Source organism: Lethenteron reissneri, chromosome 62 (genome assembly GCF_015708825.2).
Source record: "Lethenteron reissneri isolate LAM-NWPU_2019-01 chromosome 62, ASM1570882v1, whole genome shotgun sequence".
Taxonomy (NCBI): Eukaryota; Metazoa; Chordata; class Hyperoartia; order Petromyzontiformes; family Petromyzontidae; genus Lethenteron; species Lethenteron reissneri.
In genome coordinates, this window is record NC_083840.1 from 5,546,395 (window position 1) to 5,564,886 (window position 18,492).

Genomic DNA, 18,492 nt, shown 5'->3' on the forward strand with positions numbered 1-18,492 from the left:
GTAGCCGTTTGCGACCCTGGTGCGGCCGGGTACGGGTAAGGAATAAAAACCCGTTTGCGACCTCTGGTTGGAGGAGAGAAAGAAAAAATGAAAGAGCTGTGTAGCCTCATCGGGCTCATCGCCTCTTACTGCCACAAGAGTTTGTTGCCGTTGGGAAAACGCCAGGTGGAAGCGAAGACCCAAGACCCCCCCACCTCACCTCCCCCCCGCCAACAGTGATGGGGCATTCGAGTCGAGGCCGCTACGGACAGCGAGCGAGAGGTGGTCCCGCGGTTTGGCAAATAAAAATGATTCAAACGTATGATGCGGCATTCCATCCGAGGATCCCCCCAATGCGCCAATGCATGAAAAGCAGGAAACAAAAACCAAACTAAAGAGGGTAGCCCACCTCGGCGAGACGGCTATTCAAAACAGACTTGAATCTATCTACCGACTCCGATTGCAACGACGTCAAGCGGCACGGCGTTCCAATATCTCGAAAGCCGGTCGGGCTCGCCGAAGAGGAAGTTCAACGCGCATTCGCGAGCTCCCCTCTTCCCCACCGCCCATTCCCTTCCTCCTCCCTCTCCTCCTTCCCTACAGCTCCCTTTCGCTACCCCTCCATCGCTGGCTATCGCTCAGCAGAGGTCGCAAACGGGTTTTGATTCCTTACCCGTACCCGGCCGCACCAGGGTCGCAAATGGGTACCTGTACCCGGCCAGGTACGGGTACCCGTTAACTACCCGTACCCGAAATGAGTGACAAACGGTTACTCACCAGTGACTCACGGCCTACCCGTACCCGGCCGCACACGGCTACCTGTACCCGGCCGGGTACGGGTAACCGGGTATCGGGTAGGGTACGGGTATCGGGTATCCGGTTGCGACCTCGGTCGCTCAGTCCTCAAGACCACGTAGCGCCTAACCCCCCCCCTCGCCACCGCCATTGAAAATCGTTCTATTACTCCGTGTCGTCGTTCTTTTGTTGTTGTTACTGAGCCAAGTGGCCTTGAGTGAATGCGCTTTGTATATACGTGTAAATATAAAATAAGATATAATCGTCACACCAACCGGGTGGGTATGGGGGGGTAGGGGGGGCCGGTGCCTTTCGCCGTTACACTGAGACCTTTGCAACATCCGCTGTTTGTCGAAGGAGGGGAGGGGGGGGGGCGCTTGCGTTGCCGCGCATTGCTCGGCGGCTAAAGGTCCGACGTTTCGGTCCACGTTGCTTCGGGAGCTCCGATCATCCGAACGCGCGCGAACGCCCTCGTCGTAGGAGGAAAGAGAAGGAGGGGGGAGTCGTATGTCACGATCGCACAAAAACAAAAAAAACGCAGTACGAATTCGTGAACGGGTTTGGACGTTTTGCGTACAGGCCGCTTTGTATTACACGTACAGCAAAGACAAAAGATCCGCAAACCCCTCCGAGGATAGCCTTCGACCGGACTGTTGGGGGACAAGTGCTGTTAGTAGCGAGCAGCGAGCACCTACGAAGGCCGGCACTGTGACACACGAGACGGGGTTTGGGTGGTGGCCAGCACCGCCGCGCCCGGCCATCTTTGTCTTCCCAGCGCTGATGTATAAGACTTCACGCGGCAAAGGGCTCTTTTGGAGACCGGAGTTGATGACCTAGTTCCCCCACCAGGACCGGTTCAGATGTCGGTGGTGGCCGTGAGCGGGAATCGAACTCGGGTCGCCACTCCGCTCCCTACATTTACACACACACAAGACAAAGATCCCCCCCCCCCCCTGGTATAGCCTCAACAGACTGTTGGGGCAAGTGCTGTTAGCGAGCACCTACGAAGGCCGGCACGGTGGCACACGAAGGGTGCGGGTGGGTGGCCAGCACCACGCCCGGCCGCCTTTCTCTCCCTGGTGGCGATGTTTGGACACGTCACCCCGCTTCTCGGTGGCAGCCCCAACAGTCTGGAACGCCGTCCCTCTGCACATTCGCAGCATCACCCCTCAATCGTCTCCTTCAAGAGACACTTCAAAACTCACCTCTATAACCTCTACAATCACGCTTTCGAGTTACTCTGAGTTGCGGCCGTTACGTCCGCAAATTTGCGCGCGTTATAAATTGCATTATTATTTGAGGCCGAGTCGACCTAGGGGAGGGGCCCACCAGGCCACTGGTCCAGACAATCGTCACCGGTGTTGGCCGTGAGTGGGAACCGAACCCGGATCGCCGGGTTCGGAGCGCAGCGCCCGAACCGTCACCACTGCTCCCACAGACATGATAGCGCAGACAGAGAGGTCACCCACGTGTTCTGCAAGTCGATAAAACGCGGCCGGCACCGAGGACGCCCACATATTTGCACAAGGTGGGATATTTGCACACAGCGTTGGTGTACGGTGATTTTTTCTGCAATATTTTGCAGTCTTTTCTTGGATTTTCTGTTTGCACATAGTCACTTTAAGATGTTTTCTTGTTCATGTTTTAGTTTTTTGTTTGTTGCGGTTGCACCCGATTCAAGAGCCGAATGGCTCACATGGCTATACCTAATACATGAACTTTGAACTTTGAACGTAACGCATCGGCATCCCCCGTCGCGATGGCTCTGATCGGATAGGCGGAGGCGGATTCGATTACTCGGCGTTTGGTGAGTAGTCCCCTATCGCCCGAATGGCTGGTGGGCGCCCGCCGATTGCTTTGTGTGATTTGCTTAAAAATAAAAAAAAAAGTTATAAAAAAAAAACTACTAAAAAGGATGGGGAATTATTACGTCAGCAGCTCGGGTAAATGGGGGGGGGGGATGGTGGATGGGGGGGGGGCAGTTAGCAGCAGCTCATGAACACAGATTACGATTAGCAAGCCCCCCACAGTCGTAGGGGAAACGAAGGGTGGAGGGGCCGGGGAGAGATGGAGTCAAACCGGTAGGATTCTGGATCGCGATTCGGAGCGCGCTGGCCACTAACAACACAACCACCACCACAACCACCACCACAACCACCACCACCACCACTGTGCCAACATCCCCGCCCCCCCCCCAAAAAACACAATATAATACGATAATCAGATTGTTACTTTTTCTTTTTTTAAACGGCAGAACACAGGATTACATTGGCGTTAATTTACTTACTCCGGAGTAATCAATAAATGTGAGAAATATTATTATCTTCCTCGGGTCACCCTCCCAATCGCCGGCGTGTCTTTGCATTCACACGCACATCGGCAACATGTACACACGCGCTCGCTCACCCACGCTCACCCACGCTCACCCACGCTCACCCACGCTCACCCACGCTCACCCACGCTCACCCACGCTCACCCACGCTCACCCACGTTCACCCACGTTCACCCACGCTAACCCACTCACCCACGCTCACCCACGCTACCCACGCTCACCCACGCTCACCCACGCTCACCCACGTTCACCCACGTTCACCCACGCTAACCCACTCACCCACGCTCACCCACGCTACCCACGCTCACCCACGCTCACCCACGCTCACCCACGTTCACCCACGCTAACCCACGCTCACCCACGCTACCCACGCTCACCCACGCTCACCCACGCTCACCCACGTTCACCCACGCTCACCCACGCTAACCCACGCTCACCCACGCTCACCCACGCTAACCCACTCTCACCCACGCTAACCCACTCTCACCCACGCTAACCCACGCTACCCACGCTCACCCACGCTCACCCACGCTACCCACTCTCACCCACGCTAACCCACGCTCACCCACGCTACCCGCGCTCACCCACGCTCACCCACGCTAACCCACGCTACCCCCGCTCACCCACGCTCACCCACTCTCACCCACGCTAACCCACGCTACCCCACGCTAACCCACTCTCACCCACGCTAACCCACTCTCACCCACGCTCACCCACGCTAACCCACTCTCACCCACGCTCACCCACGCTACCCACGCTCACCCACGCTCACCCACGTTCACCCACGCTCACCCACGCTAACCCACGCTACCCACTCTCACCCACGCTCACCCACGCTACCCACGCTCACCCACGTTCACCCACGCTCACCCACTCTCACCCACGCTACCCACGCTCACCCACGTTCACCCACGCTCACCCACTCTCACCCACGCTACCCACTCTCACCCACGCTACCCACGCTCACCCACTCTCACCCACGCTACCCACGCTCACCCACGCTAACCCACGCTACCCACTCTCACCCACTCTCACCCACGCTCACCCACGTTCACCCACGCTCACCCACGCTCACCCACGTTCACCCACTCTCACCCACGCTAACCCACGCTACCCACTCTCACCCACGCTAACCCACGCTACCCATGCTCACCCACGCTCACCCACGCTCACCCACGCTCACCCACGCTACCCACGCTCACCCACTCTCACCCACGCTCACCCACGCTCACCCACTCTCACCCACTCTCACCCACGCTAACCCACGCTCACCCACGCTACCCACGCTCACTCATGCTACCCACGCTCACCCACTCTCACCCACGCTCACCCACGCTAACCCACGCTAACCCACGCGCCCCGCCCAACAACTATGGCGGCGGCGGCACTGTCAACCTAGCGGAGTGGGGGTGGTGGGGGTTTAGGGGGGGGCAGCGGTGGGAGTTTCGAAATGCCCAAGGCGTCGCGCGGGGCAGGGCACCGTGACAGCAAACGTACAACAACAACAAATAAAACAACAACGCAAAATCACGTTCCTTCTTCTCCCGGATGAGCTCTCCCCGACTCCGCGCATCTTTACGCGCGCCGCCACCATGTCCGACGTTTCGCCGCCAAGCACCGTGCCGGCGGTGGGGTGGGACCTTCTTCGGTGACACCGTTCTTCCAAGCACGGTGTTTGTGTTTCCTCCTCCTCCTCTCTCCTTCCGCACCACCGAGATCGTGTTAGGGTGGGGGGAGAGCCGCGCGGTGCAACGACGGCGCCGCCTACACCGGAGGGTGGAGGGGAAGGAACGTTCCGTGCCGAGCGCTCGCCGCGCTCAAGGCTCCCGTCACGAACGCCGTCACGAACGGGCGTAGAAATCGTCGCCGTCGTCGCCAACTCAACATCGATGCCGCGCCTCCCAAGAAGAAGCGGTGTACGTCCAGAGACGCCCCCCCCCTTTCTTCGGCAGTCTTAGCCAAAGGGGTACCTACCCATTACCTCCACCCCCCCCCCCCCGGGGTGGCCCCCACCCCCCAACCTCTAGCGACGTCGCTTTGTGGTGGTTCTGTTGTTGTTGTTGTTGCCGACCAACAAAGTAATTTTGCGAGCAGTCGATTAAACCACGCCGCGGTCGAGCGACGTCGCCGGATCTCTTTTTTTAAAACGTCTTCGCTGCGGGGCGTCCGCCGCGGTCGAGTTTGTGGTTAGTACACCCGCGGTGTTAACCAGTGGGGGGGGGCGGCGAGCGGGGGGCGCGTGGGGGAGCAGGGGGGGGGGGCGGCAACCGCTGGGGCCTGAAACCGCCGAAGCCAAACGCGCCGGGGCACTCGGGGGTCAAGACCGCGGCACGAACTCTCGCAGGATGCTCTTCGCCATCACCACGTCGTTGTGGGCGATGCCCAGAGCCCGCCGGACATCCTCGAAGGAGTAGCCCTCTCCCATCAGCTTCGCGATCTCTCCGTCCATCTTCGCCTGCTGGTCTCGGCCCGGCGGTAGCGGCTCCCAACCCGCCAGGCCTGCCTCTCGACTGGCCGAGAGCGCGTGTCGATTGGCCGAGCCAGTTCCGGCGAGGCCTGCTTCCCGGCTAGCGAGGCCCCCCGAGTCCCGGTTAGGAAGGCCCATTTCTCGACAGGATCCCGTAAGGCTGGCCTCCCGACTCGTGACGGCTGCTTCTCGGACAGGTAGGCACGAGTCCCGGCTAGTTAGGCCCGAGTCCCAAGTAGGTAGGCCCGAGTCCCGGCTAGAGGCCGATGAGGCCTCGAGGGACGGGGTGAGGTTCGAGTCAACTGCCAGGCGAGGTAGAGGCTTCGGAGGCCTGGCTGGGGCCTGGTGGGCATCTGAAGGAGAGAAGGGAAAAAAACGGGGGTTTAAAACGAAATCAAATGTGACCTGTGACATAACAAGAATGAACCCCGGGGTCCGGGTGTCTCTTTCTCGAGGGTTTCATGATGACAATGACAAAGCCAATGAGTAAGCTAATGCTGAGTCTCAGGGTCAGAGTCCTGGTGAAGACTTAGGGAGACCGGGTCTCAGAATCAGAGTCCTGATTGAGATTCTGGGAGACCGGGTCTCAGGGTCAGAGTTTGGATTGAGACTCGGGAAGACTGGGTCTCAGGATCAGAGTCCTGGTGAAGACTCAGGGAGACCGTGTATAGTAGTGTAGTGTATAGTAGTGTAGTGTATAGTATAGTAGTGTATAGTGTAGTGTATAGTAGTATATTGTATAGTGTAGTGTATAGTGTAGTATACTAGTACAGCACTAGTGTATAGTGTAGTGTATAGTGTAGTGTATAGTAGTATATTGTATAGTGTAGTGTATAGTGTAGTATACTAGTACAGCACTAGTGTATAGTGTAGTGTATAGCGTAGTGTATAGTAGTGTATAGTGTAGTGTATAGTGTAGTGTATAGTGTAGTATATTGTATAGTGTAGTATACTAGTACAGTACACCGGTCGCGTGTTGGAGAGCCAAGCCACAACTACAGCCGGCTTCGTCAGGCGACAGCCACATATTTGTGGAGAAGTCCACCGGTGTTTCGTTCCTTAAACATTCACTGGGTGCGAACGAGGCTGTCACCCTTGCCTGGGAGGCTGGCGGGGGGGTCAGTGTCGGCCGTGCCGGGTCCCACGGTGGGGGTCCAGGTGCCCTCGGGAAGGTCCCGGTGGCTCAACACGGCGGGGACGGGCGACGGGAGGAGGTCGTAAGGGCTCTCTGTACGTACACACACACACACAGGCACAAAAGACGAAGATTCCCCCGCGTAGCCTTAAGGGGAGCCATGGTGGCTAGGAGATGTTAACGGCATCGTCTGCTATGCAGGAGGTCGTGGGTTCTATCCAGACCCTGACGATGCCTGTTGTATATTTGGAGTTTGCGGTGTCTCTCTCTGATCATCATCACGATGGCTCGGAGATGTTAACGACATCGTCTGGTATGCATGAGGTCGTGGGTTCTATCCAGACCCTGACGCCTGCTGCTGTATATTTGGAGTTTGCGGTGTCTCTCTCTCATCATCATGGTGGCTAGGAGATGTTAACTACCTCGCCTGGTCTTCAGGAGGTCCTGGGTTCGATCCCGACCCTGACGATGCCTGTTGTATATTTGGAGTTTGCGGTGTCTCTCTCTCTCTCTCATCATCATCACGGTGGCTAGGAGATGTCAACGACATCGCCTGGTATGCAGGAGGTCGTGGGTTCTATCCAGACCCTGACGATGCCTGCTGTATATTTGGAGTTTGCGGTGTCTCTCTCTCTCTCTCATCATCATCACGGTGGCTAGGAGATGTCAACGACATCGCCTGGTATGCAGGAGGTCGTGGGTTCTATCCAGACCCTGACGATGCCTGCTGTATATTTGGAGTTTGCGGTGTCTCTCTCTCTCTCATCATCATCATGGTGGCTAGGAGATGTTAACTACCTCGCCTGGTATACAGGAGGTCGTGGGTTCTATCCAGACCCTGACGCCTGCTGCTGCATATTTAGAGTTTGCGTGTCTCTCTCTATCTCCCCTTGGTCACGTGGATTTTTCTCCAGGTCCTCCGGTTTTTCCCTCTGCATGTAGAATCAACATCTGGCTGCTATAAAGTTCCACGTGATGATGATAAGTCCACTTCGTTGAGCTACGATTTGTGATTGCCAGGTCGCTTCTGAAACAGAGCTACATAGCTCAGTGGGGCCTCAACTGGTAAAATAAAAAAAACGTTTAGTTTAATTGTTTAACAAACTGTTGGGGCAAGTGCTGTTAGCGAGCAGCACCTATGAAGGCCGGAACGGCACATGATGGGATTGGTGGCCAGCACCACGCCCGGCCGTCTTTGTCTCCCTAGTGGCGATGTTTAAAAACTGCATCAAGTACTCATTTGAGGATGAGTCGACCTAGGGGAGGCTCAGGACCGGTTCAGAGAATCGTTGCTGGTGTTTGTGGCCGTGAGCGGGAATGGAACTCGGGTTGCCGGGTTTGTAGCACAGCGCGCTAACCGCTGCACCACCGCTCCTCGTACAAATATACATACACACACTCGCACACGCACTCCCCCCACACCGATCTCACCCTCTTGCGTGTGAGCCTGTGGCTGTTGCGTTGCGTCTGCAGCGCCACCTCCTGTCCGTTTGCAGACTGTGCTGTAGGTCTGGTTCGCAAAATCGGCCCTGTGTGGGAGGCAAAAGCAGAAAAAACACGCGGCGACGTCACGGCGACATCTCAGGATTGCAGGAGGCTTGATTGAATCATCAGCGCGAAGAGACCGGGTCTCAGACTCAGAGTCCTGAGTGAGACTCAGGGAGACCGGGTCTCAGAATCAGAGTCCTGATTGAGACTCAGGGAGACCGGGTCTCAGGGTCAGAGTCCTGATTGAGACTCAGGGAGACCGGGTCTCAGAATCATAGTACTGATTGGGACTCAGGGAGACCGGGTCTCAGGGTCAGAGTCCCGATTGAGACTCAGGAAGACCGGGTCTCAGGGTCAGAGTTTGGATTGAGACTCGGGGAGACCGGGTCTCAGGGTCAGAGTCCTGATTAAGACTCAGGGAGACCTGGTCTCAGGGTTAGAGTCCTGATTGGGACTCGGGGAGACCGGGTCTCAGGGTCAGAATTTGGATTGAGACTCGGGAAGACCGGGTCTCGGGGTCAAAGTCTTTCAAAACAAGATTAGGATTTCACAGTTTCTTTTACTTTATTTGCCCAGTGGAAAGGTGAGCGACAGCCGATAGGAAGCGCCCCCACGCGTGTCGCATTTCCAACGCGCCAACTTGTCAAGGCGAAGGCAAGCGGTTGCCTTTTTTGTTGTTGTGACCCAAGTCAAACGTAGATAATGGGCCAGGGTCTACCAGAGGTCGCAAACGGGTTTTGATTCCTTACCCGTACCCGTACCCGGCCGCACCAGGGTCGCAAGCGGGTACCCGTACCCGTACCCTACCCGATACCCGGCTACCCGTACCCGGCCGGATACGGGTAGGGTACCCGATTGCGACCTCTGGGATGAAGCCATGTTGCAGGCGCGGGTGGGTTGATTCTAGGAACTTGAATTGTGAGAAGAGACAAGACGTTGGGAAATGAGTGACAAACGGTTACTCACCAGTGACTCACGGCCTTCTCACTCATTGGTTGGGGTGAGTCACGTGCGGCTAGCCGTACCCGGCCGCACCAGGGTCGCAAACGGGTACCCGTACCCGGCCGGGTACGAGTAGCCGGGTATCGGGTACGGTACGGGTATCGGGTAACCCGCTTGCGACCTCTGGGGTCTACCCACTGCTCCGTGTAACCCCTTGACCCCGCGCCATCATCACCGCACCCCTCCTCCCTCCGCCAGCGTAGGAAAAAAACAGAGAACCGGACGAAAGCGCCTCCCGCAGACCTCCGTCCCACCGACACTGTGGAATCGTCCCCACGACCTCCTGTATACCAGGCGAGGTAGCTAACATCTCGCCACCATGGGATCAAACCGACGACCTCCTGTAGACCAGGAGAGGTAGCTAACATCTCGCGACTGTGGGATCGACCCCACGACCTCCTGTATACCAGGCGAGGCAGCTAACATCTCGCCACCGCTTGCGAGTGGGCGCGTGGGGTTCTGTGTGGGCAAGCACCTGGGGCAGGAGGCGCCCCACACAGCAGCAGCAGCGGCGGCAGCAGCGGCGGCGGCGGAGGTCGGCACAGACGGCGGCTCCACCACCTCTGCTCCTTCGGGCATCTCCCGCTCATCCGGGCACACGCTGAGCCAGAGGGAACACACACACACACGCTGAGTCAAGGGGAACACACACACACACACTGAGCCAAGGGGAACACACACACACGCTGAGCAAAGGGTGACACACACACACGCTGAGCCAGAGGGAACACACACACACGCTGAGCCAGAGGGAACACACACACACACGCGCTGAGCCAAGGGGTAACACACACACACACACTGAGTCAAGGGGAACACACACACACACACACTGAGCCAAGGGGAACACACACACACACGCTGAGCCAGAGGGAACACACACACACACGCTGAGCCAAGGGGAACACACACACACACACGCTGAGTCAAGGGGTAACACACACACTGAGCCAAGGGGAACACACACACGCTGAGTCAAGGGGTAACACACACATGCTGAGCCAGAGGGAACACACACACACACGCTGAGTCAAGGGGTAACACACACACACTGAGCCAAGGGGAACACACACACACACTGAGTCAAGGGGTAACACACACACGCTGAGCCAGAGGGAACACACACACACACGCTGAGTCAAGGGGTAACACACACACACACACTGAGCCAAGGGGAACACACACACACACTGAGGCAAGGGTGACGCGCACACACACACACGCTGAGCGAAGGGGAACACACACACACACGCTGAGCCAAGGGGGACACACACACACACGCTGAGCTAAGGGTGACACACACACACGCTGAGCAGTGGGAACACACACACACACTGAGCCAAGGGTGACACACACGCGATGTAGCAAGGGGTAACACACACACACGCTAAGCCAGAGGGAACACACACACACGCTGAGCAAAGGGTGACACACACACACGCTGAGCCAGAGGGAACACACACACACGCTGAGCCAGAGGGAACACACACACACACGCGCTGAGCCAAGGGGTAACACACACACACACTGAGTCAAGGGGAACACACACACACACACACACTGAGCCAAGGGGAACACACACACACGCTGAGCCAGAGGGAACACACACACACGCTGAGCCAAGGGGAACACACACACACACACGCTGAGTCAAGGGGTAACACACACACACTGAGCCAAGGGGAACACACACACACACGCTGAGTCAAGGGGTAACACACACACACACACTGAGGCAAGGGTGACGCGCACACACACACACGCTGAGCGAAGGGGAACACACACACACACGCTGAGCCAAGGGGGACACACACACACACGCTGAGCTAAGGGTGACACACACACACGCTGAGCAGTGGGAACACACACACACACTGAGCCAAGGGTGACACACACGCGATGTAGCAAGGGGTAACACACACACACGCTAAGCCAGAGGGAACACACACACACGCTGAGGCAAGGGTGACACACACACACACGTTGAGCCAAGGAGAACACACACACACACACTGAGCCAAGGGGGGGGGTAACACACACACGCGTGCGGGTCAGAGACAGAGATCCCCCGCGTAGCCTTAATGGAGCGTGGGGGGGTGGATGTGGGGGGGGGGTGGATGTGGGGGGGGGTCGAGATGGGGGGGGTGGAGGTGGGGGGGTGGAGGTGGGGGGGTGGAGGATGTGGGGGGGGGGGTAAGTGCTGTTGAGTAATTTGCCTCGCGTGGAATTTGATGGCGAGGCCGATAGGAAGCAAAGTCCGCTCACCGGTTAACCATGATGCAAAATAGACGCCAACACCCCCCCCCCCCCCCCCCGCATGGCGTGCCTGCATAGCCTGCATAGCCTGCATACCTGTACGGTTTGCCCCGTATTCTTGTGCAGGGAAATTGGGTTATACGGCGTACGGCCGTTTCGATACGGGCAAAAAAGAATAACAATAAAAAATCGTCTAGGTTTTTTCGGTAAAGTCATGTAGGTAAAAAATTTAATTAAAATTAATGAAAGTAATAAATTTAGCTGCGACGGTCCCACCTGATGACGGAGACTTGTGTTGCCTCCGAAACGTCGTGATTTATTATTTTATTTTATTTCTTTTATTAATTTGAATTTAATTTTTTTACCTACGTGACTTTACCGAAAAAACCTAAGAGTATGAATCCTTGCAGTCACGAAAGCTTCAAATCTAGAAAGAAAAAATCGTCTATTTGTTTGTGTTTCTCTAACTTGTGATGGGACTTTGAGATTCATCAGGGGCACGGGGTGACCAATAAAATCTGAATTGGTCTGTAATAAGGTCGGGCACTATTGGTACCTCATTTGCCAGTAAAACAGTATAATTGTTTTTTTTACCCTTTTATCTGGCAACAAAAATTTTTTTTCATATTTTTTACTGGCAAATGAGGTACCAATGGTGTAAATGCTTACCCCGAGCTCTCATACTCTGATGGTGCATTGTCTTTGAGTGTGCTCGCCCTTCAGCGAGCACCTATTAAGGCCGGCACGGCACACAAACATTGAGGGGGTGGCGTGCCCAACACCACGTCCGGCCGCCTTTGTCTCCCCAATGCTAACAGCACTTGACCCAACGTCCTTCTGTGTGGGCTACGCAGGGAGGACCCTTTGGCAGTGCACAGGCACACGCGTGGTTGCGGTGCACTGGGGGAGACTCACATCAACACCGTGGGCTGTGCTGGGGGTGCCGTGGGCAGCTCGTAGTCATTGAAGCTTTGAGGGCACAGCTTCCCCTGCGCACGCAACACACGGAACACACACACACGCAACACACAACACATGCAACACACGCAACACACGCAACACACGCAACACACAAGCAATACACACACGCACAACACACACACACACGCCCAACACACACACACAACACACACACACAATACACACCACACACACACACGCCCAACACACACAATACACGCACACACACAATACACACCACACACACAACACACAAAACATCTCAGTGCTCATAAAGAAAAAATATTTGAAAATCACGCAATTGGGATCGCACGCAGCAGCAGCAATCATCGCCCCCCCCGGACTTCAAAAGCCTGGCAGGACCCTCTTGAAAAAAGTCTCGAGACTCGGCGAGGCCTTACTGGGTAAGACAAGCGTCGCATGAATCGGCTGATGACGCCTTAATACCGACGAATGTTTCCCAGAGCTTGGACGATTGTTCGTGCCATCTCGATCGTGTGGCTGCCTTCCGCTAGCCCGCGGGTCCTCCTCCCCCTCCTCCTCCTCCTTCTCCTCCCTCCCCCCCCTCCTCCCTCCCTCCCTCCCTCCCCCTCCCTCCCTTCCTCCCCCTCCTCCTCCCTCCCTCCCCCTCCTCCTCCCTCTCTCCCTCCCTCCCCCTCCTCCTCCCTCCCTCCCTCCTCCCAGCGTCTCTGAGTCGCCCTCCCTCCCCCTCTCTACGTGAGCAATGAGCGGGCACCGTGCGGCGGCGGCGGCACAAATCGAAATAATTATCGTTATTATTACTAGATAGATAGATCGTTTATTGTCATTGTCACCAGTACAACGAAATTTAAAATGCTCACCAGTCAGGGCATCATTCATAAATTTAAATTAAATAAAACAATAAAAATTAAATTAAATGAAAGATAATCAATTTATACTATATATAAAAAACAGCCCAAGTATACCCACATACCCACTAACGTAATTGCATGCATGTTGTACTTATGCTGATCTTCTTTCGCACCGCCGTACTTAGCCAACCGCGCTAATTGGAGATGCGCTGGGGGGGGGGGGGGGGGCGGGCAAGTGAACAAACTAACACACAACAACAAGCAGATCTTGGCGATTTAAAAGTGCACCGTAGCTCCCAGTGGCTTCCCAACATCGTAAGGAAGAAGAAGCGTGTTCCAGACGGCCGCAAGGAGCAGCGGTGACCACCGCCTTTGTTCGGACGGCAAGCCGGCATCGGCGTCGCGAGGATGACCGGAGCTCGCCATCCCAACACGAAAGGTAGAGGCGGGAAAGGCCTCGCAAAACTCACCTGAGCCGGCTGCTGCTGCTGCTGCTGCTGCTGCTGCACGCCCGCCGCGGTACCAGCCGCGGTGCACGCAGCCGCCGCGGCGGTGCCACCCACGCGGCCGCAGGGCGAGGCCCTTCCGGCCGAGTCCGCGCCGGCCGGCTCCGACCCCGCCCCGCTCGCCGGCGGGGTCGGAGGGACGGGCCGGGACGGGGGTGGCGGCGGCGGCGGATGGACGGGAGGCAGCTCGTGGAACTCGTGGTGGAACATCTGGGCGGTCGGGAAGGAGCCGGGGGCGACTTCGAAGTGGTAGGAGCGCCGCTGGTGCGACGAGGACGACGACGAGGAGGAGGAGGACGACGAGGAGGACGTGGCGGACGACGTCGGGCAGAGGGAGGCGGGGAAGGAGCAGGAAGAGGGCATCGGGGGCGGTGCGCCGTGGTGGTGGTGGTGGTGGTGATGGTGATGGGGGGGTGCGGTAGTTGCCGTTGCCGCTGAGCAGCCACCCGGCTGGTGGTGGCGGGGGGCACGGGGGGTCACGGCCGGAGGGAAGGCATCGGGTTTGCGATCGGCGTTCGGGGAGCCCTGATGGGGAGGAGAGGGAGGAGATAGAGATGCGTCAACACGTCATCAATTTAACACGTAGTAATAGTAGTAGGGCTTTCGCGGTCAATATTATCCATGAGGGTTTATTGGGTGAGGTCGCGTGAATATAAACGTGTCGTTAAAGCCTCCACCACCCGACACAGCCAATTAATTATTAAGGGTTTGTCCCGTAAACAGAAAGTGCCAATTCGTAAATTCACAGCATTTACAATCCGAGTAGTCAAATTGTGAATGTTGTGGATTTGCTCTCCAACACACCGGTGTGCTGTACCAGTAACGAATTGCCATGCTCTGTTTACGTGACAAACCTTACTAAGTTCAAGTTCATGTATTAGGTATAGCCCTGTGAGCCATTCGGCTCTTGAATCGGGTGCAACCGCAACAAACAAAAAACAAAAACATGAACAAAAAAACATCTTAAAGTGAATATGTGACTGAGTGCAAACAGAAATCCAAGAAAAGACAGCAAAATATTGCAGAAAAAAATCACCGTTACACACCAACGCTGTGTGCAAAAATCCCAGTGGGATGCAAGTCAAACAACAACCACCAAAAGACAACTTAGATTAAGGCCATCAGTCTAACTCCGTACTACAACAAACCAACATGGCTAAACAAATACACTTTTCGAAATCACCAATATAAAGCCATGAAAGCAATGAAACAGTGATCATAGGAAGTGTGACGTAATTTTCACAATAAATTACATGAACAACATGTACTACCAACACCCTGCAGCCATAGCTGGCTGCATGAGTCACTCCACAACAGCAGGAGCATCAGTCGGAGTATTCAAATTTTTCAATGCACCTTTAAGACCAGCGCACGAAATCAAAACACAGATCATACTTTGCAGCGATCATCCGGACACTGGCAGCTGTGTCGGGTGGTGGCGGGTTTAACGACGACACTTTTATATTTCGATTTAAAGCTTTCGTGACTGCAGGTATTCATCTTCTTGGTTCTTTCGGTAAAGTCACTTAGAAGGGAAATAATAAAATAATAAAAATAAAACATAATAAAATAATTCTCACGACGTTTCGGCTGCAACGCAAGCAGCCGTCCTCAGGTGAAGAACAGGTCTGTCGATAAGACAGCGTCTGAATGAAATTTCTTCACCTGAGGACGGCTGCTTGCGTTGTAGCCGAAACGTCGTGAGGATTATTTTATGTTTTATTTTTATTATTTTATTATTTCCATCCTACTTGACTTTACCGAAAGAACCAAGAAGATGACACTTTAATATTTACGCGATCTAACCCAAAAAAAAACCTCGATTATGGACAAGATTTCATCATACCCCATTCGTTCACACGTCTCCATTGAAATGAATGGCGACTCTGAGAGAGCCCAGGAATTATGAATGGAATCCCCAACTCGCTTCCATCGCAATACCGAGCAGTAACTACTGCACCTCCGCTCAAATGAATGGGAATTCTTGAGTGGCGATTCCAATGATTGCCGCTAGAGGGCGAACCGATCGTTAATAGCCCAGGGGTTGACCACATGCATTGCACAGAGGACTCCCTCTGCTTACGAACGAGGCCTGTTCGTAAGTCGATTCGTTCGTAAGTCCAACTTTACTCCTGTCGATTCCAAACGCGTTGTACGGCGTGTACACTAAACACGGGGAGTAGCTTTAAAAGTTGTATAATCTCCTGTAGATGCAGATGCCACTGGTTCTTCACGTTCTGCAGACGTAGACGCCACTGGTTCTTCACTTTCTGCAGATGTAGATGCCACTGGTTCTTCAAGTTCTGTAGACGTAGACGCCACTGGTTCTTCACTTTCTGCAGATGTAGATGTCACTGGTTCTTCACGTTCTGTAGACGTAGATGCCACTGGTTCTTCACGTTCTGCAGATGTAGATTCCACTGGATCTTCACGTTCTGCCGACGTAGATGCCACTGGATCTTCACGTTCTGCAGATGTAGATGCCGCTGGATCTTCACGTTCTGCAGACGTAGATGTCACTGGTTCTTCACGTTCTGTAGATGCCACTGGATCTTCACGTTCTGCAGACGTAGATGTCACTGGTTCTTCACGTTCTGTAGATGCCACTGGTTCTCCACGTTCTGCAGACGTAGATGCCACCACCGCCATCTATTGCGCGGAAGTTGAACTTACGACTCTCGGTCCGAACAGACAACTGGACATACGGAACAGGTTTGTTCGTGAGTAGAAGAGTCCCTGTATGCAGAATCGGAGCTACACAGCGGGAAGTACAACAAACTAAAAAAGCAGCAGGAAAAAAAATGACTGTCAATCTAGATGATGATTTCAAAGTGGCATCATAGCTCCCAGCGAAGAGCACGTTCCAGACGGCCGCAAAAGCGCTGTTAGATGGACAGCCAGAAGCCGCTGGCCATCGTGACGCTTGTTGATTCGGGACCCACCGTCTCTCGTATTCACCAAAGTTGGAATCGAGGCTCTTGAAAGACCGAGTTGTTTTTACTTTACGGGATTCGGAGAAAGAAAAAAAATGTCCCTTCCTGTTATTTTTGGTTGCCGGAAATCGCCCGCACGGGAATCAAACACGAAACTATTTTCTTCTTTAGCCATTGGAGGCAACGGGAGGAGCCAGAGGAAAGCCATGCGGAGTAGGGGGGGGGGGAGAGAACGAACAAACACACAAACACGCTTTCACGCACAATGTTTTTTCCGCACCTCCGTTGAGCTCGGTCGGCTACGTACGGTGCGAAAGAAGTTCAACGGACAGACACGCAGACAGGATCAGCTTCGAAGCTCTTTCAAGAGCAACCCGTACGAACATACACAAGACAAAAGATCCCCCCCCCCCCACCGTGTAGCCTCAACAGACCGTGTGGGGCAGGTGCTGTTTGCGTGTAGCAGCGGCACCTATGAAGGCCGGCGCTGTGGCAACGAGACTGGGTGGGTGGGGTGGACAGCGCCAAAACGCCACGGCCGCCCACCCCCCCTTCGTCGCCCCATTGCTGACGTCTGTACAAGCGGGTGCCCATTTCAGTTTCATGGTGGGTCACTCCCGGGGGGCCTTCGCTGGGCCGGATGTTGCGGTCCGTGGGCGGCCCGGTTATTAGAACCCCGGTCTAAAAATATTGCCTCGCTCCACAGATGTTGCCCATCGCTCGCACCCTCATGTCACCCCCCCCCACACCCCGACTGCGGTGAGTGTTGGAGCGTCACGGTGGCTAGGAGATGTCAACTCCCTCACCTGCTATGCGGGAGGTCGTGGATTCGATCCCGACCCTGACGCCTGCTGTTGTGTATTTGGAGTTTGCGTGTCTCTCTCTCATCATCACCACGGTGGCTAGGAGATGTTAACTACCTCGCCTGGTGTACAGAAGGTCGTGGATTCGATCCCGACCCTGACGCCTGCTGTTGTGTATTTGGAGTTTGCGTGTCTCTCTCATCATCATCACGGTGGCTAGGAGATGTTAACTACCTCGCCTGGTGTACAGAAGGTCGTGGATTCGATCCCGACCCTGACGCTTGCTGTTGTGTATTTGGAGTTTGCGTGTCTCTCTCTCATCATCAAGGTGGCTAGGAGATGTTGACTACCTCGCCTGGACTACAGGAGGTCATGGGTTCGATCCCGACCCTGACACCTGCTGCTGTATATTTGGAGTTTGCGTCTCTCTCTCATCATCATCATCACGGTGGCTAGGAGATGTTAACTACCTCGCCTGCTATGCGGGAGGCCGTGGGTTCGATCCTCACCCCCTGACGCATGCTGCTGCTGTATATTTGGAGTTTGCGTGTCTGCCTCTCAGGGAGCTACGTCCCCCCCATTTCACCCCATGCACCACCCATGTCGTCGATGCCCACACGGTCGTCCCTCGCGTCACTCCTTGGTGTCACCCCTTGATGTCACCCCTTGGTGTCACCCCTTGGTGTCACCCCTTGGTGTCACCCCTTGGTCTCACCCCTTGGTGTCGCCCCCACTCCCCTCCCATCTCACCTTGATTGAGAGCACCGGGGAGTCTGTGGGGGAGCAAGTGCCCCCCCCCATTTACCACACGATCGTCCCTCGCGTCACCCCCTCGCGTCACCCCCTGGTGTCACCCCTTGGTGTCACTCCTTGGTGTCACCCCTTGGTGTCACCCCTTGGTGTCCCCCGTCCCCTACCCATGCGTGAGAGTACTGGGGTGACCATGGGGGAACCAGCCCCACGTCCCCCACCCCACCCATCTCATCAATGCCCACACGGTCGT

At 55.4% G+C, this 18,492-nt stretch overlaps 1 protein-coding gene across 2 annotated transcripts in view; it reads right to left on the reverse strand.

The window, feature by feature from the left end:
• Positions 1-4,234: 4,234 nt before the first annotated feature.
• Positions 4,235-18,492, reverse strand: part of LOC133358470 (E3 ubiquitin-protein ligase CBL-like) — a 44,135-nt gene continuing 29,877 nt past the window's right edge. For both annotated transcript variants that reach the window (XM_061576782.1, XM_061576783.1), the window contains exons 11-16: positions 13,718-14,278; positions 12,370-12,443; positions 9,674-9,799; positions 8,140-8,237; positions 6,673-6,801; positions 4,235-5,926 (exon numbers count right to left, since the gene is read on the reverse strand). In XM_061576782.1, coding sequence (XP_061432766.1) covers positions 5,424-5,926; positions 6,673-6,801; positions 8,140-8,237; positions 9,674-9,799; positions 12,370-12,443; positions 13,718-14,278 — 1,491 coding nt within the window. In that variant the 3' untranslated portion in view covers positions 4,235-5,423. The remainder of the gene's footprint in view (positions 5,927-6,672; positions 6,802-8,139; positions 8,238-9,673; positions 9,800-12,369; positions 12,444-13,717; positions 14,279-18,492) is intronic.